General features: G+C 48.3%; 1 protein-coding gene across 4 annotated transcripts in view; it reads left to right on the forward strand.

Moving 5' to 3' along the window:
* Nucleotides 1–25,869, forward strand: part of LOC144946475 (glutamate receptor ionotropic, delta-2-like) — a 254,330-nt gene that overhangs the window by 187,389 nt on the left and 41,072 nt on the right. For all 4 annotated transcript variants that reach the window (XM_078875379.1, XM_078875376.1, XM_078875378.1 and 1 more), the window contains exon 5: nt 5,873–5,926. In XM_078875379.1, the coding sequence (XP_078731505.1) occupies nt 5,873–5,926 (54 nt within the window). The remainder of the gene's footprint in view (nt 1–5,872; nt 5,927–25,869) is intronic.

Consider the following 25,869-nt stretch of genomic DNA (forward strand, 5'->3'; position numbering starts at 1 on the left):
GGTGGTGTAAATTCCCTGGCGCATTTTCACACCCGTTGAATCAATAGAGTCTCTCGGAAGGTATGTTTTATTTGAGTTGTTTTATTAAAAGAATTTGACACTTCGCGCGAGTGTGTTTGCTGTCTCAAATCTGATAACCAATGTTCAGTGTTCCATCCCTCAGGACATTGCATTGCCCAATCAGTAATGTGGCACATCATGGCGAGCAATGCAAGTCAGACAAGTTGATGGCTTTAAAAATAAACCGAGAGCTCTGTCTGATTTATATTTTTCCACGAAGCGTTGATGGCTGATTCTCATCTCCACGAGTTATGCTCCATTTATTTATTGTTTTGTTTCCCTCCGAAATGAAATTGTTGACACTCTCGGTCTCGTGGAAGTGCGCCGCCATCTCAGTGCTGTGAAACGCGTCAGAAAAACTCTGCCTTAACGTAAACACACTGGCACGGACGTTTGTTACGAGGTTGTAGAACTCATCTAAGACCGCCCGAGTCTCCAGAATTCTGGGATTTTTGGGCAGATGTGTGTGCGCTAGCAGCGCAACACGCAGATCTGCTATCAAGCCAAAAGAGGGGTGGGGGGATTGGGGAGTTTGCCTTTGAAATTCAAATCCAGCATTTTTTGCCCGTGATCCAATCGATCAGAAAGACTGGAGCTTATCCCAACAACACCTTGGCACGTGTTGATGAAACAACAGCAAAGGGATTGAACGGCAAGTCACGTCGCCTGCATGCATACTTCATGGCGGAATATACGCCAACCCTCACCCTACATTGGGAGCAGGATAGGGCAATCCATGGATCTTTCAAGTGCTGGAAATCAAGAGACGTGTCTTTCCACAGACCTCGCCACCAGATGGGAAAGTAATGTACAGATTCTCACGCGTCAAATGCTCCGGTCGTATTGAAGTGCTGCAGGATAAAAATGATAAAAATGATAAAAATGAAGTGGGGAGTGGGAGCAGGTTGCATTTGTTTTGTTGTACGATCTCACCGGATAATGAAATGCACCGTGCCGATGTGCTCAACGAAGATGTGTTTTCAATCGGTGCATATTACCCATCATGGACATATGGATCACAAATATGGATGATGGAAAAAAAGAAATGGAACAAAACTTTTAAGATATGTAAAGACGTGCGAAGAGGCGCATGCGAGGAATTACACTTAAGAGACAGGTAAATCGACACATTGGTAAGATAAAAAAAATACACTAGAGGCATGGTTTCGGCTGTCAATGAATGTGGGCAGGACACGTCGCTTGAAGTGACGATGGACGGTGGTCAGGAATGATAACGGAGTGGCATTGAAGGAATAGAATGCGTCCAAGAGGACATCCACCTGGAAGTTGGAGCGATGAAATAAATTGAGCGTGGTGCCAGAGTGAAATAGATTGTGGCATTACGAGACCGTGAGGAATGGTAACAACTTTGGGAGGCCTTCATTCATCAGTGGAAAGGTCACTGCTGATGGTGGTGATGATGATGATGATGACGTTTCCATCCACCAGAATAAATTCGGGACCTGATTTGGGGGAAAAAATGATGTTTATGTGTGTGTGTGTGAAAATAAATAAATACATGAATAACTACACATATTTGTAGTGCGCACAGTTTCCATTTGATTTTAAGGAGCGGGAAACCACGAACGAGCGGGAAGGCAGCTCAGAACCAGCACCATCAATTGTTCAAGCTCTGCGGTCCTACATTGGGATGTTGTGGCCAAACTCCATTAACAAGTGATTATTTTGGGTGGGAGAAAACTGAAGTACGTAGAGAAAACCATCACCCGCAATGGGAGAGGTAACAGTCAATCCCCGTACCGATGGAAACGATCCCACCTGGGCCATCATCATCATACCCCCTCGCCATAATCCAAGAGGTCGTGACGTCACAGCTCGGCGGTTTCGGGCACTCCACAAGTTTGCGCGATCCACCAACGCTCGCCTCCACGGCGCTGGATTTTACACTGCCGGCGACGGGGCCGCCACGCGGGATTGGAGTGGGTGACCCCCACCCCGCCGCCCATGTTCTCGCGCATCAAGTTTCCTCGCGGTGTCGTTGGCTCATCAAACAGCAATGGGTAAAGGGGCAGGAGGGATTTGTTGCTGGCAAGTGGTTTCACGTAGAACTGCTGCTGTTGCCCCTGGATCACTGAGGGTTTAGAGTGCCATCGTCTGTATCACTACAGTTTTCTCTAGGGTTGTTCTTTCTGCACGCTCTGTGGCATAATTGGGTTTGGAGTTGTCTGGTGTTTTCCAGCATGCCAGCAAAACTTTGGTGATGGAGCAATTCGAGTTATCGTTGAGTCCAGAAGGAATTGCTTCAATCGCTGGGCCTTTTGTGTCCAGAATAGCTGCGAGAGGCATTGCTGAAGCTCGCCGAGTGGCGCTGAGCAATGACAAATACTTCACTCATGGTGGTGATTACTCCCCGCTCGCCAATCTCTCAATTTCCTGCGTTTTAGGTTGCGAAGCGTGGGTGTCGAGATTTATTTTTTGCTGTGATTGTGGCCGTGAGATGCCACAAAATGACTGAATGGTGTCGGCCGCACGGCTGCACGAAAGACTTAACGGGGCGCTTGCTATGCGGCAGCGGTACTCTTCACGAATGCACGTTCATGTAAATGCGTGTTTGCCCGTGTCGTATGTTTTTCTTGATTTATGGAGAGCTGTGTTGTTGGTAACCAATTTGGCTCCTGTTTTTTGTTTTACTCCCCCACCACTCCTCCTCTATCGCGTGGATAATGTCGTTCTCTTCCTGCCAGTGGATTATTAAAGAGCAGTGGGGCAACCTGGGAATTTACTTGGACCTGAAATTGTTGGAAGTTGTACGATGATTTGTGTCTTGTGTAACTGTGGGAGAGAATTTATTCACTAAATGAGATCTCTGGCCATGCCTGGCATATGCGAGGCAATATATTTCGCAAAGTTTTTTTGTGCGTGTGTGGAATTAAGCCAGAAAAAAGTTTAAAATGGTTGTGTGTAGAATTTGTACACATTTATCACCTGTGCACCTTATCATCATCATCATTATTATTACCAGACACATCCTCGCAACAGAGGCTTTTGGTCAACCATCGAACAAAGACGGTCACCGCATTGCGCGCTTTCAGATGCGCTTCTGCGGCCGTTTGGAACTCTCTTCCGATGTGAGGAAGCCACTGGAGCTATGCACATTGAAATCATCAAGATTGGCACACTCGTTTGTTTAGAACCGTTTTTTTGCGTTTAGTTTGTTTACTTCCCACCGCACCTCCGATTAGTGCGGTTGGCTACGTACGGTGCGAAAGAAGTTCAACATACATCACAGATGCAACGCCGAGCCACGTGGGGCACAACCCAAGCACGTGATACGGAGAGAGAGACCTTCCTGTCGCTCGTGTGCTTTTTTTTCCCCACTCCACCTCCTGATGTCGATCTCCTATTGTTTTTATTTCATCTCTACTTAATCGTCAGACGTGTTGCAAATTAGCAAAACCCAAATCCCGATTTGCATTTCGCCGGAAGAGATCGGTCGTTTGTGATGCGTGCGCGTATCCATTCGCAAATTAAGCATTAAGCCAACGGGACGTTTCTACTCCCGAGTGGTTTGCCGTTCATGTTTGTACTGCGTCCGTATTGATTAGATGCGCCGCGTCTGTGTTTTTAGCTCTTCCCGCCGGGACGCGAATGAGATGGAGCACCTCGAACGCGCAATGATTTTATTTTGTTAAACGCCACGTTAAACGAACAAAAAAAATTGGGGCAGGTTTCTTTGGGGGGAGGGAGATAATTTTTTTCTTGTCTGCTAATCGTTACACGGTAAAAGTGTCGTCTATTATCGCCCCATCGTCGTCGTCGTTGTTGTTGTCCCACTTTAACAGTCTCGAGTGTGAGACGTGGGCGGGCGGTGGCTGTTAACGTCACGCGATTCTAATGGTATCGACGGCGTGTGACAATGGACGCTGATTATAGCGTGGCGACACAACCATCACCATGAGGCTCGCCTCCATGCCTTGTTCAAATAGTGCTCAAGCGGAAAAAGAAATGAATGCAAATGTTGAGAATGTGTGCCACTTTGCTCTTCGTGCTTAATCACAAACACCTCGCTCAGGACTGGGATTAAGCGAAGTTCATTAAGGCGTTGGGTGTGAGATTGTGGTTTTTCGCTCAAATCACGTGAGCCATAGCTGCTCGTCGATGAGCTTCGTCGTTCTTGGAGTCTGCATTGTGCACCAAACAAACACCAATTCATCGTTGTCCTCGTGAGTCATGAGCAATGCATTGTTAGTTGAAGTGTACCCTGAATCCATTGCCAGCTCTCACTATCATGCGATGTAATGGCCTACGTAGCACCCGCGCGAGAACTGATGTAACAGACGAGATAGTAACCACATTTTATATAAAGTGTTGTCGTTGTGATGATGAAGAGGAGTCTGTGATGGGTGGGACAAGGATGGATGAGGGCAAGTTACTGAGCCAGGCCTTTGAGTGGCTCCCAGAGACTGGCATACAAGGGGAAGGCCTCAAGTTAAAGTGTAGTGGTGATGAGTAAACAAGAGTGGTCATTCTAGGATGTGTCCACCGAGTGACAAGTTGAAGACCTAGAGTTAGAAGGTGGTGGTGGTGATGACACTGTAAGATCGTAGGACGTGTCTACTATGTAGCAAAGGGGAAGGCCTAAAGCCAGATCCTGTTGATGACGAGACCCTACCAGCAGACCTGGTAGGGTCTCGTGGGGTGGCATTATCGGCATTGGCTATGGTGACCTGTTGACCTACGTGGGTGGGGTGTTGTGGCATTACCGGCATTGGCTATGATGACCTGTTGACCTGTGTGGAACATTGATTGTTATCCCCACGTCTGTGTGTTGTTTTTCTTCCGGGTAATTTATATTTCTCCCGCATACGGAGAAAATGACTCGTGAATTGATAAGACAATAAATAGATTCGTCGCTCCACGTAAAACAATTTAATCCTCCGGTGCATCAGCCGACGGGTTTTCAGGACATATAATAGCCGCAGAAAGCACAGGCTGATGGACTAAAATTACTCGATGCATGCGCGGAGAGATGAACAAGAGAATATCGATTTTAATGCCAATACCGCACTCCATGACAATGGCTGATGAGTTTTATTTTCGATCAAGGAATTGGACATACATCCAAATGCAAGACCCTCCTACAGAGAGTCTTGAAACTCGGTGAGGTTTTCCTGGATAAATACATCACGTATATGACCTGAGTTTAATTCCCGGCCAAGACTAACATCAGTGGTAAGTGATATCTGAACAGGTGTGAGGACCCCACCTACCCCACCGCCCTCAACCCCCCTGAATTCCTTCACCAACCCGTACTAGCCAGCGTGGTGAAATATGGTCAAACAACACCCACGACCGACCACGGCACACTGAGAAGCCTTCATCCAGCAGCGGCTTAACAAACGGACGGTTCAATTTCGATTTAAAGCTTTCGTGACTGCAGGGATTCATCTTCTTGGTTCTTTCGGTAAAGTCACGTAGAAGGGAAATAATTAAATAATAAAAATAAAACATAATAAAATAATTCTCACGACTGTCGTCTCCACAGACCTGTTCTCCACCTGAGGACGGCTGCTTGCGTTGTGGCCGAAACGTCGTGAGAATTATTTTATTATGTTTTATTTTTATTATTTTATTATTTCCATTCTACGTGACTTTACCAAAAGAACCAAGAAGATGAAACGGACGGTTTGTTATTATTCGGTTGACCTCGGTGCATTGTGAATGACCTTGCCGCGATGATACCGTTAACCCACTTCCTCTCCGCTCATCCTCCTCGTTGCGCTCCTCGTTGCAGAGCCCGCCTCGGTGATGATTTCCCCTCGTTGTGTGTTTGTGTCCGCTGTGTTCACAGGCGGCCGACTCGAATCTGGTCGCGGCGGACAGCCACTGGATTTATGTGAACGAGGTAGGGAGGGGGGGGCAGCGACTCCACGGCTCTCGCTCGCACGCACGCACGCACACGCGCACACACGCACGCTCACACGCACGTACACGCGCACACACGCACGCTCGCTCGCACGCACGCTCGCTCACACGCGCACACGTGCACGCCCACACGCACGCACGCTCGCTCACACGCACGCATGCTCACATGCGCACACATGCACGCCCACACGCACGCACGCTCGCTCGCACGCACGCACGTACACGCGCACACATGCTCACATGCTCACATGCTCGCTCACATGCACGCACGCTCACACATGCGCGCGCGCGCACGCTCACACGCACGCTCACATGCACACACGCACACACGCTCACACGATCGCTCGCACGCACTCACGCTCGCACACACGCTCACACGCACGCGCACACACACGCACACTCACACACTCTCACACGCAGGCTGACACACGCTCACGCACACACGCCAATGCCAATTCACGCACATGGCTTATCTCGCGGAATCCTATCAGCATCGCGTTTTATGCCCCTCTGTACATGCGCGCGTGCGTGCGTCGGCCTGTCCCGCGAAGGACGACGCGCAAGGATGGCGCGGTGCGCCGCATGGCGTAGTGCGCCGCATGGCTGCGGCGTGCTCATGCGCCATCACACAATGCTCGTCGCATTCAGGCCCAGACATGGGACTAGCATGTGGCAGTAAAACAACCAAGCTAACAGAATGTGTCCCCTCGTATTGCTTGACAGCACCTTTGCGCCTGCAATACAATTCCACGTATTTGTTTCTTTTTTTTGGAAGGTAGTGCCCATAGAATTATAAATGTCACTTGCTCGTTTCACCGTTGTTCGAACACAATGCAAGCCTTGCAACGGAAGGAGCGGTGCTCGTGACGATACTCGAGGGCAACTCGCCCACTCCACCCACCCACACGGGCATTGTTCACCCGCATTGTGACACCACGTGTGTTGCTGTCATTGTTATCATTCACGGTCCCTACTCCCACCACGAGTCCATGAACGGTGATGATTTCAAGGTCGCGACTTGGTTCCAGAATCCATTCTTTTTATTTGTCTCGCCTTACCGCTTCCTTTGTACATTCTGTCTCATGCGTTCAATTAGCTTAAAGGTGACGTTCGTGCATAATTATTCGCAGCTCGTGAAATCAATTGCAGATAGCTTATGAAGTTCCATCATGGTTAGCCCACTGGACTTACAATCCAGAGGTCACCGGTTCAATTCAGCCTCCGTTGGGCAAGATTCTTAAATTCCCTCGATCTCAGGCCGCCCAACGTTAGAAACGGGCAACACCACGGCCGGTTGAGCGGCATGTTGCGTGCAGTGGGGTCAAGTGTGGCTAATCCTACATATGTTAGATACAATAGAGGCTTTTGGGTCAGATCGCGCAAAAAATATGAACGTGTCGTTAAACCCGCCACCTCCCGACACAGCCAACTAGTAAGGTTTGTCACGGAAACAAAACGTGCCAATTCGTTACTAGTTCAGCAGACCGGTGTGTTGGGAGAGTAAACCCACAACATTTACAATCTGTTTCCGTGAGAAACCTTACTAATTGGCTGTGTCGGATGGTGGCGGGTTTAACGACAAACTTAAATTCACGCAATCTAACCTAAAAACCTCTGTTACGGATAATATTGGTCGCGAGAGCCGACTGTGCGTTAAACTGATCTTTTGAACACGTCTGGCTGGCACGGAAGACGAGGCCAAAATGCACCCAAGGGGGGAGGGTGGTGCTCATTAGAGCTCGTGAAAATCATTCCGTTAGCAGTGGCACGACCAAGGAATTTGCAGGGCTGCACCTTTACCTCGACGAATGTAAAGAACGATCGATGTTTCAACCACAATCCCGTGCGCACCCGTGCATCGCCCGCCCAAAACCGTGCATCGACGTGGCGACACAAACAAAAAAAACCTCGCCGCTCCACCGCTCGTGACGGCGGCCGCCACTCGTTGACGCTCGGACAAAACGGCCCTCGCTGCCAGCCCAGCACCGTAACGCGCCCGCTGACCCCCAGCGGCAGAGCAGCTGTAAATCCCCTCTCTTCGTCGCGGGTGGGCTGCTGATTTGCCAGAAGTTCTCGCTCGGCACTGCTCGCTGTAAACGCGATTTACGCACCGCGCACGGCAGGGGGGCCCCGTCGGTGCTTCGCGTTGGACTGCGCGTGCACTCACACACAGGCACAACGACAAAGATTCCCCCCTGTATAGCCTCAACAGACTGTTGGGGGCAAGTGCTGTTAGCGAGCGCCTATGAAGGCCGGCACGGCACACGAGGGGGTGGGTGGCCAGCACCACGCCCGACCGCCTTTGTCTCCCCCAGTGGCGATGTTTACACACCGCACCAGGGACTCATTTTAGGCTGAGTCGACCTAGGGTCGGCCCAGGACCGGTTCAGATAATCGTCACTGGGTGTTGGCCGTGAGCGTGAATCGAACCCGGGTCAGGTTCATAGCGCATCGCGCTAACCGCTACACCACGCAGGCACACACACAAGCACACGCAGGCACACACAGGCATGCATATCTTCCCAGGCGTGCATTGCTCTGCAGTTCTACTGAGCAGTGCATGAGTGTGTGTCTGTGTGCGTGTGGGGAGCGGTGGTGCAGCGGTTAACGTGCGCTGAGCTACGAAACCAGCCGTCCGAGTTCGATTCCCGCTCACGGTCAACAGCAGTGACCATTATCTGAACCGGTGTTGGGCCTCCCTTAGGTCGACTCAGCCTCAAATGAGTACCTGGTACGGTGTGTAAACATCGCCACCGGGGGAGACAAAGGCGGTCAGGCGTGGTGCTGGCCACCCACCCCCTCGTGTGCCGTGCCGGACTTTTTTAATAAGTTATATGTTATAGTATCGATTTTTTTTATTATTTAGTTTTAACTCCGTCTCTTTGTTAATTAGTCACACACCGTTAAGTAATTTACGGTGGAGTTATTTTATTTCATCCCCACACGTAACAGATGTTTGTTAGCATTTGTTTTTACCATTCATTCTGACTCTTTAATTGCCCTGATCATTTCATTGCAAGTTCATCAAACAAGCCCTAAGCCAGTAACACAATGCACATCATATTACTGGGAAGATGGGGAGAGCACAAAACAACGTGTTGTTTACATTGGAATGGAGTAATGAATTGCATTTGTTTCCTTCTTGATTTGAATTAATTTGCCTAATTGCTAAATTAATAATTAGTGACACACACACACACACTTGGCGTGTAACTCTCAGTGCATTTTTGTAAACGGATGTATTTTTGCGTGTGTGTGTGTGCGCGCGTGGTGAGCACATTGCCCTTACAAACTCGACGGACCGCGTTCAATTCCCAAGCCAACACGGCTCGCATTACCGTGAGCCCGAGGCCTCCTTGCACGTCCGCTCACTGGGTGCGGATGGCGGAGATATCAGGTCGGTGCTGGGGGAGACAAACGCGATGCCAGGAGTGGTTTGCCGGCCACACAGATAAACCCTCGTGTGCGGTGCCAGCCTTGATAGGTGATCACTAACGGAACTAGCCTATGGCCAGATCACGGAGAATGCATCCGGTCCCGCGATATCTCAAAAGCCAAGCGGGGCCTGAGCCTGGATAGAGATTGGATGGGTTTACTTTATACAGCAAGCGTGCTGTGACTGTTCCACCTGAAGACGAAAGCTTGTGTTGCCTCCGAAACGTCGTTATTTTTTATTGTATTTTTTATTTTACTTTATTAATTTTAATTTTTTACCTACGTGACTTTACCGAAAAAACCTAAGAATATTGTATGGGTGACCATCGTGCATTAAAATAGCTTTATAGCGCATTGGATTCCTCCGGTGTTAGTAAATATTCTGCTTCTGATAAAAGACAGGAGCAGTAGGTGTTGTGGGTAGTCAGGATCAGAATATGTACTTATTCCGGAGGAATCCGATGAGCTAGAAAGCTCTTTTTCACAGATGTCCACGGTCGTAGAGGGCAGTGCAGCAAAAACCTGCACTCCCACCCCCCACCAGCCCACACTGACCAGCATGGTGTAGTATGTTCAAACATCGCTCACGGCCCCTTGAGGCATGGGCAGCCTGTATATGCACCGCAGCACTTACCTGGCGGTCTACAAGGCTGTAGGGAGGAATCTGTGCGTGCGTGTGCGCGCGCCCGTGTCGTAGCGATTGGCTGTCAGCTCTACTCTCGCCTGAGTGCCGTTTGTGGGCGACGAAGCGGTGGCGTGAGACGCGGAGCTGCGAGCGCTCCCCCTGTCTCAGCGTCGCACGGAATCCGTTGCAGCGTTGCGGCCGCAACGGATGCCAGCCAGCTCCCATCCCACTCCCGCACCCCCCGCTGGCTGGCACACGGCACGACACGTGACCGTCGGCAGGTGGCATTCGTGATGGCAGAAACGTGCCGCGCCACTGTTGCGTCCCGCGGATTGGACAAGGAACCCCCGTGATGGCGGACAGCATGTGGCCTACCGACGCCTGCCATAGATCAGCGTTCGTCACTAATTTTTCAGAGGAGGGGGGAGTGGGGGGGGGGCACTTTGGCCGATAAGACATCATCGTGCTGTGGTTGTCCCACCTGATGACGGACGCTTGTGTTGCGCCCGAAACGTCGTGATTTATTATTTTATTTCAATTATAATTTATAGCATTTTATTATTTATTTTTATTCTTTATTTTTATTTTGACCTACGTGACTTTACCGAAAAAACCTAAGAGTAAGACATCATCAGTGTGGGGGCAGACACACTATTTGACACCGTTGGGGAGTTGACATCAGCACGATGATGATGGGGGGGGGTGTGTTTTCACCATTTGTGAATTGTCGGGGAGACCGCGAGTCAGGGACTGCACTAAAGGCCACCAGGGGCCGTGCCAGTGGGCCGCGGACCTTGCAATGAAGAACACCGACAGAGATCAGAGGTCGCAACCGGGTACCCGATACCCGTACCCTACCCGATACCCGGCTACCCGGTACGGGTACGGGTACCCGTTTGCGACCCTGGTGCGGCCGGGTACGGGTACGAGTAGGCCGTGAGTCACTGGTGAGTAACCGTTTGTCACTCATTTCCCAACGTCTTGTCTCTTCTCACAATTCAAGTTCCTGGAATCAACCCACCCGCGCCTGCAACATGGCTTCATCCCAGAGGTCACAATCAGGTACCCGATACCCGTACCCTACCCGTACCCGTTTGCGACCCTGCGGCCGGGTATGGGTACGGGTAAGGAATCAAAACCCGTTTGCGACCTCTGACAGAGATGCACGGGCACTCTCTGGGTTATCGTTAGCTGAAGATCGATTGCGAAGTTGCGTTTGTTTGACGAGCGTTCTTCGTAAGTGAGAATATAATTTCACGTACATTATTCTATTGTGTATCTACATATTTATGTTCGTATGGTATTCTTTTTGTTGAAGCCCTACTCTCGATCTTAGTTCACACGTTTTTCCTGTGTACAAGTTCCACGAAGAAGCAACTTAATAGCTTGATCACGACCACAATGACGTCTTCCCTGTTATATAACTTGTGTGTTTGTTATTAACCTGTTCTTTTATCTTCGCATATAGTCGTTTTATTACATAAGCAGGATTGTGGCAGATGGTTGGTGGCTTGGGGGTGGACCTTCATCCAGCAGTAGATCGACCATGGCTGATGATGCCGACGTTGTCCGTAGGGCCAGGGAGTCGCTACGACTTTTGCTGAGTGATGCGGGATCGTCACACGAGCCTCGCTCGGACCTGTACACCTTCTGAATTGCCTCACGCAGAATGTTACAGAGACACGCAATGGAGCCAACCTATGTCCTTGTAATTCTGTTACCCAGAAATCTCCCGCGTACATTTTGTTCCCTACACTTTGTAGATTAATTAAAAAAAACTGTGTATCGCTCTCCGTCGGATATCGTGGTAAAAACAACATTTTGCAATTTTTATTTCGTTTTTTTTGTTTGGTTCAGGCAGCCTCCGTGAGCATCGTCCACATTTTTTTTTTACTCAACCCAAATCGGTGACAGATGCCTGGCTGTTTACTCTTGCTGTCTCACCACCGCTGCTTCATCAACGACAACAACACATCTAACAGCGGACTCGACTTTAACGCCGGCAAGGGAACGTTTTATTCTGAGGGAGTGCTTTTTGGAAGGTTTAACCTGATAACAACGAAAAGGGGAAGAAGAGTTTTTTTAAAAAAATCGGCTGATGGTTCTGAAACGCGGACGTTGACAAACAAACACAAAAGACCCAGAGCTGAAGGCCGCGGACAAAGAAGCGTGGTGAGACGCGTGGAAGTTACCTTGAGAGGGCAGAGAGAGCAACCCGCGGATGAGAGAGAGCAGCGTACGCAAATTTCGACGACATCGTTCGGAAAGGTTAAGCGGGCGCTTGGTGCGGACTCGCTGCGAGAAGGAACGACGGCCGGTGGTCAAGAACGGCGACGGAGGTGTCGGCCAATGAACGGCAGGCGTCCGAGGGGTCGCCAACCGGAAGGGATGGAGCGATGAAACCACCTCCGCGGGAAGGTGCGATGTGGATTATTACGTCACAGGATCATGGGAGATTGTAGCAAGTTAGGGAGGCCTTCGTCCGCTGCACCTCCCAAATAGCTACGCACGGTGCGGCAAAAGCACAGCATACGTACTTTGACCATGGCCGATGATGATAGTGACACAACAATTGCGAAAATTATTAGTCGCAGGAAGTTTGGACAATGTAGTAGAAGCCATTAGGTGGTGGAGTGGGGGGGGAGGTGATCTTGAAAGACCGCAAGGCATTAGCGAGTCTCGTAATAACTCCAGATGAATAATAACAATACTTATAAGTCTTGACTTAAAGCTTTCATGACTGCAGGAATTCATATTCTTTGGGTCTTTCGGCTAAAGCCACGTGGATAGAAAAATAACAATGAAAAATATTATTTAATCATAATAATTCTATGCACATTTATTCGTCCAGCGGCACATTTCAGAGACAGTGTCATGTGGCCGAAGCTTGTGGTGATGCTCGAGTGTAGATGCGCTATAAAAATGTCCCTAAATGCCATCAGTTAGACCCATTCCGAGTACAGATTGCCACTCGCGTCAGTTGGGCCAACTTCCGAAACAAAGATGATAAAAATGGGAAACGTAATTTTTGTTGAATATGCCTTTAAGCTGCACTTGGACACGAGATTGTCCTCGCAATTTTCTGTTCAAAGCCAAATTGTGCTCGATTTAAAATCCAATGTGGATTTTTTTCTTCTTGAATTCCTCCACAATCCCAGAGAGGCCACGGGACCTACGGACTTGCGATCTGACGCGGCGCGTTCACAGCCACGGTCACGTCCACCGCGTACGTTTACCTGCTGTACGCCGCCCCAACAGAAATCCATTCCCGAGTCACTCGTGGGGGGAATTCTAAACGCTGCGAAACCACGAGTGGGTAGAGATTTAGATAGGTTGGTTTTTGTTTTCGTCACTCGAGCAATGTTAAACCGACTGCATCGCGCCGTTGGTGGCGCACAGAGGTAATTGGCGTTTCGCACGGAATGTAACGCCTCTAGCGGCCGCAGGATTGACGCGGGGCCCATTACGTACGACGGCAAATTCTCACATGCGCGAGTCTACGCGGTGTCTCATGAGCATAAGAATCAATGTCCATATTAATCTCTACAATATTAGTTGATGCAGTTAGAGGTAAGCCGATCGATTATTTTTGCTTTACTTAACCGGGGCGAGGTGGTGGGGTGGGGGGGCATGGTTGAGATACGATCTCTCGGCCCTGACCGCAAAAGGCGTTTCATTAATTTAAAAAAGAAGGGGGAACAAAAGGCGCGCGCGGTCATCCCCAGCGCGCGCCGTTGCTCCGACGCACCGCGACGATCGATGGCCGTACAAGCGCAACGGCTTTATTAATCCAACGGCCGCCGCCGTATATTTATTTAACGAGTTTCCATTGCCCCGTCGGAACCACGGTTTCCCTTCCCCCCACGTGGTTTTTTAGTTTTGTTTTTTAGTTTTGTTTATCGCTCCGGTGCCGGCGCGGATCGATGTGGGTGGGAGCGGCGGCAAACTTTGGCGCGTGCGTTCCTCCACGCGAGCGTGAGCGGCGAACCCGTCGTTTTTTTAAATCTCCTTTCTGGGATCCTCACGCCTTAAGCCGTCACATAGCAGTGAGACACAGGTGGAGGACATGCCAGTGGAGATAATTGATTCCCCCCCCCTCCCCCAGGCCCTCGATGTTTTATGTTGTTGGAGCATATTCAACGGCGCGATAGTTACCGCCGTGCGTTTCTTTTTAGCACTCGACAATGTTCATATACGTTGTGCATGTATACACATTTTGGATGAATTAACATCAATTGTGGATCGGAGGTCACTGGATCGATCAGACGTGACTTTACCGAAAAAACCTAAGAGTTTGAATCCTTGCAATCACGAAAGCTTCAATTCTAGAATTCTTTTATTTTATTTATATTATTACCTTTATCAATTTTTATATTATTTTTTACCTACGTGACTTTACCGAAAAAACCTAAGAGTATGTCAATGCGGGAACCAAACGAGCAGTGGGAGAAACTCCTCCGGCCTCTCTCCACATGGCTGCCTTGTTTCAGGCTACGGTGGGACTATGCGCGTGGGTCTTTAATCCAGCGCCGCGGAGGCAAGCGTGGGTCGCTGGATCACCACGCAGATGTTGCGGAAGCTCTCCTTCCCATGGGCGTCCAGGAGGTTTCCGTACCCTGGCTCGCACAGGAGAGGGCAGAGCCGCAAGTGGACGAATTTCCCAGCTGTTTCCAACTCGTACAGGGTTGTCCCCTCGCACACGTGGTGGTGGTGGGGGGGGAGGTTCTGAGCGCTCCGGTTTCTTCCCACGTGGGTAATGAGCACTCATCAATTAATTGGCTGAAAACATCTTTAAAAATAAAAAAACAAATGCAGCACGGCTCTGTGTCTTTCCAGAGGAAATGAGCCATTATTGTTTCTGACACGTACCCCACACCAAGCGATATAGAGAGAACACTGGCGATGACTGGCGAATACAAATGCAGGGAAGTGTGGCTTGTGTTGATTTTCCTCTCACACAACCATCGCACGAGTCCATTCCACAGCTCCCTCACGTGAGCTGGTGCGACGTGGCCTCTTAGTTTCCAGACTCTTTGCCGCGGTAAAACATTTTTCTAAAATTGTTTGATTTTTTTTTTTGCTAAAATTGTTTCATTTTTTTGTTCACTCTCTCCTCCGTAATCCCCCCCCCCTCCCTTTGCTGACGGCACCGTGACGCTTGTCATTTTTTACATTAATTTTTACGTCGAGGGGTCGCCACACAAAGCTGCGGTGGGCTGCGTGCCATGCGAAAGAAGTTGAACGTACAAGCATCATTTTGGGCCAGCTCGAATGGCTTAAGTGATTACTTTACCGACGATTGGCTCGGTATGCGCGGGACGGAACAGGTAGAGCGAGTCGTCAACGTGTACATTCGTTATGTTGAACTTCTTGCGCAACGTACGTAGTCAGCCGTGCTAACATGGGCGGAGGAATTATGGAGTGAAGTTGCTTGGAACAGTCACCCCCACAGCAGTGGCGATAGAAGAGGTTTGAGGAGGCAACTGATTGCCAGTGAGTAAGTGACCAAAATGAGGAACGTATCATCAATCCTCCTGATTGCTGCTAGATTATATCTATATTTTTCTTTTTAGGCAGTGTTATTGATTTTTGTTTGTTATTTGTGACTGCTGTGCAGTAAAAGTGAAAATCAACGGACACTGGTTAAAACCTTCACGTGAAAGTGACCAAACCCAAATTCCCCCAATAAAACATGTACCGCAAATAAAGAGATGATTGTGCTCTTATCAAAGGCCGACTTGGCTGCAATAATACAAAAGTGAAGTCAAAGACAACCAATGTTTGGGAAGCAGCTGATGTTTTTCAGAATTTCTCATTCCACACTTTTCTATAATCAAGTGCGCGCGTGCGTGCTTTCTTCTCTCCACTGTGCGTCAATAGATATCTTTGGGGTTTGTTAGAAATAACGAGCCCTCAGTTTTACTTCTTTGCCAGTAATTGATTTATACTTCCTTCCTACCGATTGCACACAATCTCCCCCCCCCCCACCCCCAGTTCGTATAACCTCGCTCGATCCAGAGAAAACACACATCGACTCGTATGTTTGACAACTTGAATAATAGCGTTGGTGGTTGCTAGCCGCTTACCCTGTAGGCCTTTGGGGCCTTGCACAACAAACCGCGATACATAAAAAAATGCAGAAAATCATATGGAAATAGTAGTTGCATTCCTGAAGAACACCTCGCCATTTAATAAGTAATATATAGCGTAGGGTAAAGTACACTCCGCGCTAACACGGTGAGATGCGTACACAGGCTGAACAAAAACCGAGGCGCGTGGGTAGCGTCTAGAAGCATCCAGCAGTATCCCGTATGACCGCTTATTCCAACTCGCGCGGCGTAGTTCCTTTCACTCGATCGCGTTACATCCAATTCCCATCCGCGCTCTACAAAACGCGTGTTCCCTCGCACATCCATCGCGTCGCCGAGGATTTCGGTGTCCCCGTGATGCACCGTTGGTGGGCGTTCAGCGCAATCACAATGGGGGGGCTGCCGGGTTGACGCGGCGGGAGCAAAGGAGCTTGGGAGCCGTCACGTCGTCCGGCGCTGTTGGGACGAGGGATCGCCCCGGCCTCGTGTCTGGAGCGCGCCCACCGTCATCGTTTTATTCTTGTCATTATCTACGCCGTGCCTCCCACGCGGTACATCTCGAGGCGTCAGAACAAAGGAGCGCTTGACGTGATAATGATAATAATGATAATAACCGTCGACAAGTTGCTGCTGTCGCAGTCGCGTACAAAATGCACGCCAACCACTGCCCCACAGACCTTCAGGCCATGCTTCCACCCCCATATGAAAGACGCCGTGGCACCTGATTAAGCACAACCCCTGCCAACCCCCACCCCCCTGCCCCCCCCCCCCCCCCCCCCCCAGTTACTAGAACATTGCTCCCTGGACAGAAGTTCCACTTCACTCTGCAGTCCGGATGCGGAACTGCCTCCCCTGATGAACACATTGTCGGTGAAATCACCGATTCTGGTCTCCAGGCCTTCAAATTTCCCGAGCACATGGAACATCTCCTAACTTCACCGCACGCCTTGTAGGAGTGAGTCTTCTGAGCGGCAGAGAACCAATAATTCTGGCAATCAGATGTGCTCATGTCTGATATTGCTCTTGTTCACAATTGCACCCAATAAGTCAAAAGAGAATAATTCGGTACCAAAGTGATTGCAGACCAATACCACGCGCGCCTTCACGTGTCCCTGTCACCCCGTGTGTCTCCGTGTGTCCTTCCCTGTGTCCCCATCTGGGTGGATATTTTCGACGCGTCCTCCCTGTGTCTGCCATGTCCTCCCGTGTCTTCCTGCGCCTCCCCGTGGCTCCTCGTGTCCCCTCCCATGTCCCCTCGTCTCTGCCTGTCCCCCTTCATCACCATCAGCGTTTATTATTTATACCGCACCGCCCGTGCAGGACATTTCGACGCGCCAGAGCACCACGGGTATTTGAGATGATAACAGGAGACGTGCTGGGCAATGGGGTGATCGCTGAGCAAATAGGACGCTGGGAAGAATAAGAAGTAAACAACGCCGTGTGTAAGGCGCTGCCGGCTCAGAAACGTGGGTCGCAGATTGTCAGGGTTTATTTTTTATCGGCCTTCCCAATTTTATTTTTAAGAAATTGGGGGGTGGGGTGGGGTGGGGAGGGGGCCGGGGGGTGGGTGGGTGGGCAGCCGGGCAGCGCGCGTTGCACTTTTGAGAGTCTGAAACTTTTTCCCGAAAAGATAAGCCAACAAAAACCAACGGATGAGCAAACTCATAAATAAGTGAGTGCGGTGTTGTTTCACAAACAGTCCCCTTGCTGTCGTGTCTTCTCCCGTGTTTCGCTGAAGACTTGCTGCTGGCCATTAGTTTTGTCCGGACAGTTTGGAAAAGTTACCCGAGCCTTGATTATATTATTTGCATCCATCCAGCAAAATCTGAAATAATTGGCACCAAAACAAGTCGTCGTTATTTAATAATTTACGTGAGAAAAGTAAATAAGCAGGCAATGCCCCTTCCCATATCTGTCCCTTCACACAAACAAATTACAAGAGCATCTATTACACATCCAATCAGCCGCGCAGGCTTCTGGGAGTGCATCATATCAGCAGCGTTTGCTCAGCGCAAACACACGCTGGACCAGTTTGGGATGTGTAAAAATGTGCTTTTATTTTTGTGTGTGTGTGTGAAGGGACAGAAGTGGGGCGTAATGTCTGCTCACCTATTTTTTTTAATAATTGTTGGGATTTCACTGTCAATCAATTAGTTCACGCATCCGCTAACGTGCGGCTTATTTTGGAGCGTGCATCATGTGTTAGGCGCTGGTGTAGGGGGGGGCTTTTAAATAAATTATAAAAAATGTACGCGCAAAGTGCACACATCTCTGCAGCAAATGCGCACACTTCTTGTCGGCGCATGCGCTCGTAATTCACTCTTCAGAGGCCAGTTAATATATATCAGTTAATATATATCAGGCATCTCAATTTGCATTCAGTGCCGTATCCTTGCGATGGGGGGGGGGGGAATAAAGAAGAAGCTTATTATTTCTCCAACTACAATATTTTTAGACCCTAGGTCAGAATGATAAATGATTTTGGAAAGCAAATAAAATATTAAATAACTTGTGCCCAGTAAATAAATACCGTGTGGCAATGACCTTACTGCCTTGGTTCTTTCCAGAGTACGCATTCAAGCCATTCCAAATGTCCCGCTTTGAAATTACTTGCCGCATGAAATTTTAAATCTTATTTATTCCTTGGGATCCTGCAATGGTTGAGGACACTGAACCCGCAAACCCAGAGGTCGCCGGTTCGACTCTTATCTCCTGGCGCAGACGGTTGAAACAATGCAGCTACCTTCTTGGTTCTTTCGGTAAAGTCACGTAGAAGGGAAATAATAAAATAATAAAATAAAACATCATAAAATAATTCTCACGACGTTTCGGCCACAATGCAAGCAGCCGTCCTCAGGTGAAGAACAGGTCTGTCGGGAAGACAGCGTCTGAATTCAGACGCTGTCTTCCCGACAGACCTGTTCTTCACCACCACCTCCGGCTGCTTGCGATGTGGCCGAAACGTCGTGAGAATTATTTTATAATGTTTTCATTTTATTATTTTATTATTTCCCTTCTACGTTACTTTACCGAAAGAACCAAGAAGATGAATCCCTGCAGTCACGAAAGCTTTAAATCGACATACAATGCAGCTAGTTTCTTCAACCCCTCCCCACCACCACCACCACCTCCGTGCAACCAGCTGTGCAACAGGGGTGCCTCGCTGTTGGTTCATCAGCGGGGGTCTCGTGGTGAGGTAAAGTGTGGGAATTTCAAAGAAGATTCACCCCTTCCATAGGACGTGCTGGTGTCCGGTTCGTTCCCGTGTAAAATGGTGGCAGATTATTTAGCGGCAGATTACTTGGTGGCGGACGATTTGGTCGTGGATTATTTGGTCGTGGATTATTTGGTGGTGGACTATTTGGTGGTGAATTATTTGGTGGTGGGCTATTTGGTGACGGATTATTTGGTGGCGGATTATTTGGTGGTGGATTATTTGGTGACGGATTATTTAGTGGTGGATTATTTAGTGGTGGATTATTTGGTGACGGATCATTTGGTGGTGGATTATTTGGTGGTGGACTATTTGGTGGTGGATTATTTGGTGGTGGATTATTTGGTGGTGGATTATTTGGTGGTGAATTATTTGGTGACGGATTATTTGGTGGTGGACTATTTGGTGACGGATTATTTGGTGGTGAATTATTTGGTGGTGGATTATTTGGTGACAGATCATTTGGTGGTGGATTATTTGGTGGTGGATTATTTGGTGACGGATTATTTGGTGACGGATTATTTGGTGGCGGATTATTTGGTGTTGGATTATTTGGTGGTGAATTATTTGGTGGTGGACTATTTGGTGGTGGATTATTTGGTGTTGGATTATTTGGTGGTGAATTATTTGGTGACGGATTATTTGGTGGTGGATTATTTGGTGGTGAATTATTTGGTGAAGGGTTATTTGGTGGTGGACTATTTGGTGTTGGATTATTTGGTGGTGAATTATTTGGTGGTGGACTATTTGGTGACGGATTATTTGGTGGTGGATTATTTGGTGGTGAATTATTTGGTGAAGGGTTATTTGGTGGTGGACTATTTGGTGGTGGATTATTCGGTGGTGGCCGATTTGAGTTGAGGAGCGCGACATCTCACATGACGACATCGAATGCCATCTCCTCCCGGGACTCTTCTGACAGGTTACAATGTTTTTATTTCATTATTTGCCCTGCACCCACCGTGCCTCCCACGAATCTGTTAACGTAATGTTGACACGCCAACACAACAAATGTTTGCACCGAAGCCAAAAGGGAATTAGATATTGTAAGAATTTGGTTAAACAAAAAAAACTATCCATGTTATTTTTGTCATTATTTTACGCTTGAACCCACGAGTCACTCCCAGACACTAATTGCACCATGGAGATGCTCGGCGGCGGATACAGATGGCCGTTAATAAACACGTTTAAGAGTAAACATACGAATTAAAGAAAAAAGCACTTTTTTTTTTTCTAAAAGTGTCGTTGCTTTAATTATACGAGCGGCAGAAGGTGATTAAGCCGCCGCGTGCGTGTTTGTCTGCAGTTTTTTTTTCTTCTGCCGATTTCCGCTCGGACACCCAGATAGCGCTGTGCGCTTGGAAGATAACGCCTCGTCCACTGATAAGAGGTTCCAGTGGGACAGGTCCAAGCCCCGCGTCCATCTCCATCTCTCCGCATTGACGCCCCTAAACAACGAGGTGCAGTGAACAGATGAAGGCGTCTCTCTCAGATCACACTCCCGACAATTCACGTCGTTAGCATCGTCATCAGCCATGGTCAGTCCACTGCTGGATGAAGACCTCCCACCCGAGCCGCCGACACCTCTCACGATTCTGCGCTGGAACTATTCACCTGGCACCTGAATCCGAACTGATTTTTTTGCTCCATCTCTCGGACAGTGTTCCATTCCGTGAGTGCATCGATGCCCCCTAACTCCAGATCTCACGCAGGATCTGTTTCATATCTGTCAAACAATATAACCGACCTGTGTGTGCACGCTCGTGCAATTGTTTGCAGGCGAGACAATGGAAATGTTTGTGTTCTAGATTTGAAGTTTTCGTGACTGCAAGGATCCATACTCTTTGTTTTTTTCGGTAAAGTCACGTAGGTGAAAACAAAATAAAATAAAACAACTAAATTAAAGCACGACGTTTCGGAAGCAACACAAGCATCCGTCATCAGGTGTGACTGCTCTAGCAAAATTACTGTAGCGTATGAAGAGAGCTATTTAGAGACACGTGTTTATATAGGGTAGTACCCTATAGGGTAGTACCCTATATAAACACGTGTCTCTATATAAAACACAATTTTTCTGGAGCAGTCACACCTGATGAACGGATGCTTGTGTTGCTTCCGAAACGTCGTGATTTAATTTATTTTATTTTGTTTTCACCTACATGACTTCACCGAAAAAAACAAAGCTAATGTTTTTCTTGTATTAAAACTTAGCAGCCGATTTGTAAATCCACTGCTGGATAAAGGATGCCTCCACATGCGTGTCGGCCATGAGAGTTATCAGTGAGGGTATCTGAAGTGGGGGGGGATACAGGATTATTTTATATATCACTCACCAACTGATGTTCGCCCGGGCCGGGAATCGAACTCAGGTCTCCGAGTTCATAGCACGGCGCGATAATGACTGCCTCACCAACCCCACCCACTTCGCATTCATTATAACAACCGAGCCTATTACGAAGATGATTATTAATCCCTTTAACATTTGTTAAAATAGCAGAGCACGACAGCGGTTTGACCTTACTGCCTCCCGTTCTTGAACTTACTGGCACCAGTACCGGAACACGGCGAGTGTACGCCCACGTGCATTTTTTTTGTCTTACTCTACCCGTCAAAAACTTTTTGACCTCCGACCCCCCCACTCTCTCCGGGCAAAGGATGGTAGTCGCTTGCTTATTGTTTGTTGTTCTTGCAGGGATCGGCTTGTGCTAGTTGCTTACCAGACAGTTGCTTCCGCTGACCGGGACAGTAAAATCATGGAGTGGGGGGGGGGAGCCTGTTTCAAGTCGTGTCTTACAGAGATCAATCCTTCAGGAGAAAAATCACTCGCCGCCTCTTGTATTGCTGCCCTCTGAAGCGCTCCACCTCCGAAAGTGACTGTGCCAACACCGTTACCGCCGTGTCCATTCCCACCGCCTGTTCGGTTTGAAGACAAATGGATCTCCGCTTTTATTGTTCCCCGGGGCCCGTCACAATGCCAGCCCTAGGTTATTTGAAAGTGCTCGCAGAACTAACTGTTGTCAGCTACACGGAGTTTTCCGACCAGATGCACCGTACGTTTTGTTTATACCTGTGCGTCTTGGTTTATTTTTCATTTTTCTTTTTTTCTCCCATCCCAGTGGTGTTTTGCCTGTTTGCTCAGGTAACTTAATTTCTCCACGAAATGTGCACAAGAGGCCTTGCTCTCCCGCCTTGCTTTCCACGACCGTCTCTGCTGCTGTATGGCACGATGTCCGACGTTTCGCCCCAAGCATTGGGGGCTTCCTCAGGAACTGAAGAGGTTCCTGAAGAAGGGTTAAAATCCCGAGACATGTGGAACAACTACAAAGCGTTGTTGTTGTTTTTGCAAGCTGCTGCAGAGGCGTTTATAATGTTCAATGTGTGAGAATGTGCCCAGAATGCAGCGTTCTCTATCTCTTCACACAGGAACTTATACCTATCTAATTAGCAGCGGGGAGAGCGTTGCTGTTGAAAACTTGCGAGCGGCCTTTAGACTAGTGGATGACTCCACTTGTCCCTTGTTCGGGAAAACAATATTCCGCGGCATTGTTGAGCACTCGTAATGAAAGGTAAAGGTGCAGCCCTGCAATTGCTTGCCCATGCCATTGATGGGAAAAGGGCCTCCACTAACCAGAGGGAGCTCTAAAGAGCCCCACCTGAAGGGCATTGTTTTGCCCACTCTTCCATGATGGCCATACATCTTTACCGCGCCGCTGACCTCTGGAATGCAAGACGAGTGTGCTAACCGTCACACCGTCACGGCAGCCGTCCCCGATTTATCAACGTCAATAAATTGATGACGCAGAGTTGCATGGACAGGGTTCAGTGACGTGGTACGACTCGCGAGGACTGCCAAAGACGGAGGGCCCTGTGGCCTGTGAGAGCCCATCGCTCGTGGCCAACCCTCGCCTGGAGGGTCAAACTAAAACTAAACTTCTATTTAAAGCTTTCGTGACTGCAGGGATTCATCTTCTTGGTTCTGTCGGTAAAGTCACGTAGAATGGAAATAATAAAATAATAAAAATAAAATTATTCTCACGACGTTTCGGCCACAACGAGGACGGCTGCTTGCGTTGTGGCCGAAACGTCGTGAGAATTATTTTATTATGTTTTATTTTTATTATTTTATTATTTCCATTCTACGTGACTTCACCGAAAGAACCAAGAAGATAAAACTAAACTATTTTATTTTCTTTTACCAGGTGAGGTCAGAAGTGACCAGGCCACAAATGGTAGCTCAACAAAGTGGCCTGTCATCGCGTGTGGATTTATACGCAGCCAAATACTCTGAACGCGTGACGCTGATTCTAAATGTGGGGGGGAAACTGGAGGAGCCGGAGAAAAATCAACGCGACCACGGGGAGAGAGAGACACGCAAACTCCAAATATACAGCAGCAGGCGTCAGGATCGGGATCGAACCCACGACCTCCTGTATATCAGGCGAGGTAGTTAACATCTCGCCATCAACGGAACCGATGATCAATTCCTGGATGAAGGCCGCTCACACAGGGAGTCGGTAATGGACGTTGTTTGACCATACTTCACCACACTGGTCCCAGTGTGCATTTGCAGAGGAGAGGCCCGGCTCGGACATCATCTGTCGCTGATGTTGGCTGTGGTCTTGAATCGAGTCGCCGGCTTCATAGCATAGTGTGCTCACCACTGCACCACAGCTTTCCCGATGAGTAGTAATATAAATAATAAATCCTACGTCTGACCCTCGACATAACAATTACACGTCAACGGTGCATTATGAACGTGTGCACAGTATGTTCTGTTACTGATTAACATTCTGACACCGTATGAATTCCGTGCTCTTGCGAAACAGCGTCTGGCAACCCACTGCTATTTGTTTCAACCCTTCTAACTATGAAGATGAGACGTAAACAGGTCATAAGTTATCCAGAGTTTAAACAAACTGAACAAAAACTTTCATCTGCGAAGCCTGTAAGTGGATGAAGGAAAACAATATTATTATTCTTGTAAATGTCAAGATGAACGGAGAGAAAGTTTATTCTACTTAATTGGCCTTGTTAGAATTGTCCTTCAAGCCAAAATGATACCAAATGTGGACCTGGAGATGAGAGAACAAAGATGCACTGGGTTCCCATTAAGAATCATTTTAAATTAATTCAGCTTGTTTGGAACAAAACTCAAATGACTCAAGAGACGTATATTTGGTTAAAAAATAATGTTTTTCTGTAAAGGCCACTATTGATTTAGGTGTACTGTGATTTGGGTATTGTGTTTTTTTTGTAGTAGTAGTAGCGTCCTGATCAAAATTAATTCATAATTTGCAGCCCATTTACAATCCTCTGCCAGATGAAGGCCTCCCACGCTTGCGTAGGTTATTGGGATGTTTAATCTTTGCCCATACTTCACCACGCTGGTCCATTCCAGTCAGTGAATGGGGCAAGGGCCAGCTACTGTTCAGACATCTCCAACCACTGATGCCAACCGACGCCAGGAACCAGACTCGGGTCAGTAGACGAAATGAACCTTGGTCTACGTTCAACAGTTTGAAAGAAGAAAAAAAAAACGGATATATTTGGTATTTTACTGTTTTTGCAAGAAGACCAAGTTTGTTGTTGGAAGGACGTATACATTTGTATGAGTTCCATTGATCTTTTTGCGCGAATAAATGGAAAATACTGATAAGGGAATGGGAATTGGAAACCCAGCCGTGGTGGTATTTGCTAGAATGTTCACTGATCCGATGTCCAGTTCATAAAAGCACTCGCAAAGTTCCAATTCCAAGCACCAGGTGAGCCCACAATCGGGCGCTCTTCCGTCTTGAAATCCGCGTCCAATCTACGCTCAGCTGGCCTTCGAGTTATAAAAGAGAAGTACATCGGGAAGTGCATGCAAACGTGCATCCCACGCACACAGGGCACGCACCCAGGCACACAGGCATGGCCAGGCCAAGTAGCAAGCGGCACTCGGAGGGCCCCTCAATCACAGTATCGCACGATTGGCCAGATGGCGCGCAAAATAATCGGAAAGCCCAGCAACTCGAAATCAATCAAAAACTAATTTCTGCCTTTGGCGTGTTTTCGGCCAACGGTAATTATTTTATTATTATTATTTTTTTTCACGGCGCAAATCCCTCAACGCCCATGCCCGCGTTGCGCAAGTTTGCGAAGATCTTTGGGAGCGAGGTAGGAGGGGGTCATGACGGGCAAACATGTTGCGACCGGGAGCCCCTCGCGTTTGTGCATTGTACCCCAATCCCTTCACCCCCCGTTGGTTTAGAAGGCAGGAGGAGGGGGGGGATAGAAATCATTGCTCCTAACAGTGGGGGTCGATGAGGCGCTCAAATAAGCCCGTCGATAACACTGGTCAACAAAAAAAAAAATGTCTTGCCTGGACTTTTGCAGCTGTTTTAGACTCATTTCAGGGTGCTGATTCCAAATCTGATCTCAGATTTGTTCTATCACATCTCATTTTATGCTATCGGCATACCCCATTTTCATTAATTTTGCCCGAAATTAACTCTGTCACTTATGATCACAAGTTGTTGCCAGTCAGTGACTGCTTTAGTGTTAAAATATGGTGCTGTATT

Source organism: Lampetra fluviatilis, chromosome 41 (genome assembly GCF_964198595.1).
Source record: "Lampetra fluviatilis chromosome 41, kcLamFluv1.1, whole genome shotgun sequence".
NCBI classification, from domain to species: Eukaryota; Metazoa; Chordata; class Hyperoartia; order Petromyzontiformes; family Petromyzontidae; genus Lampetra; species Lampetra fluviatilis.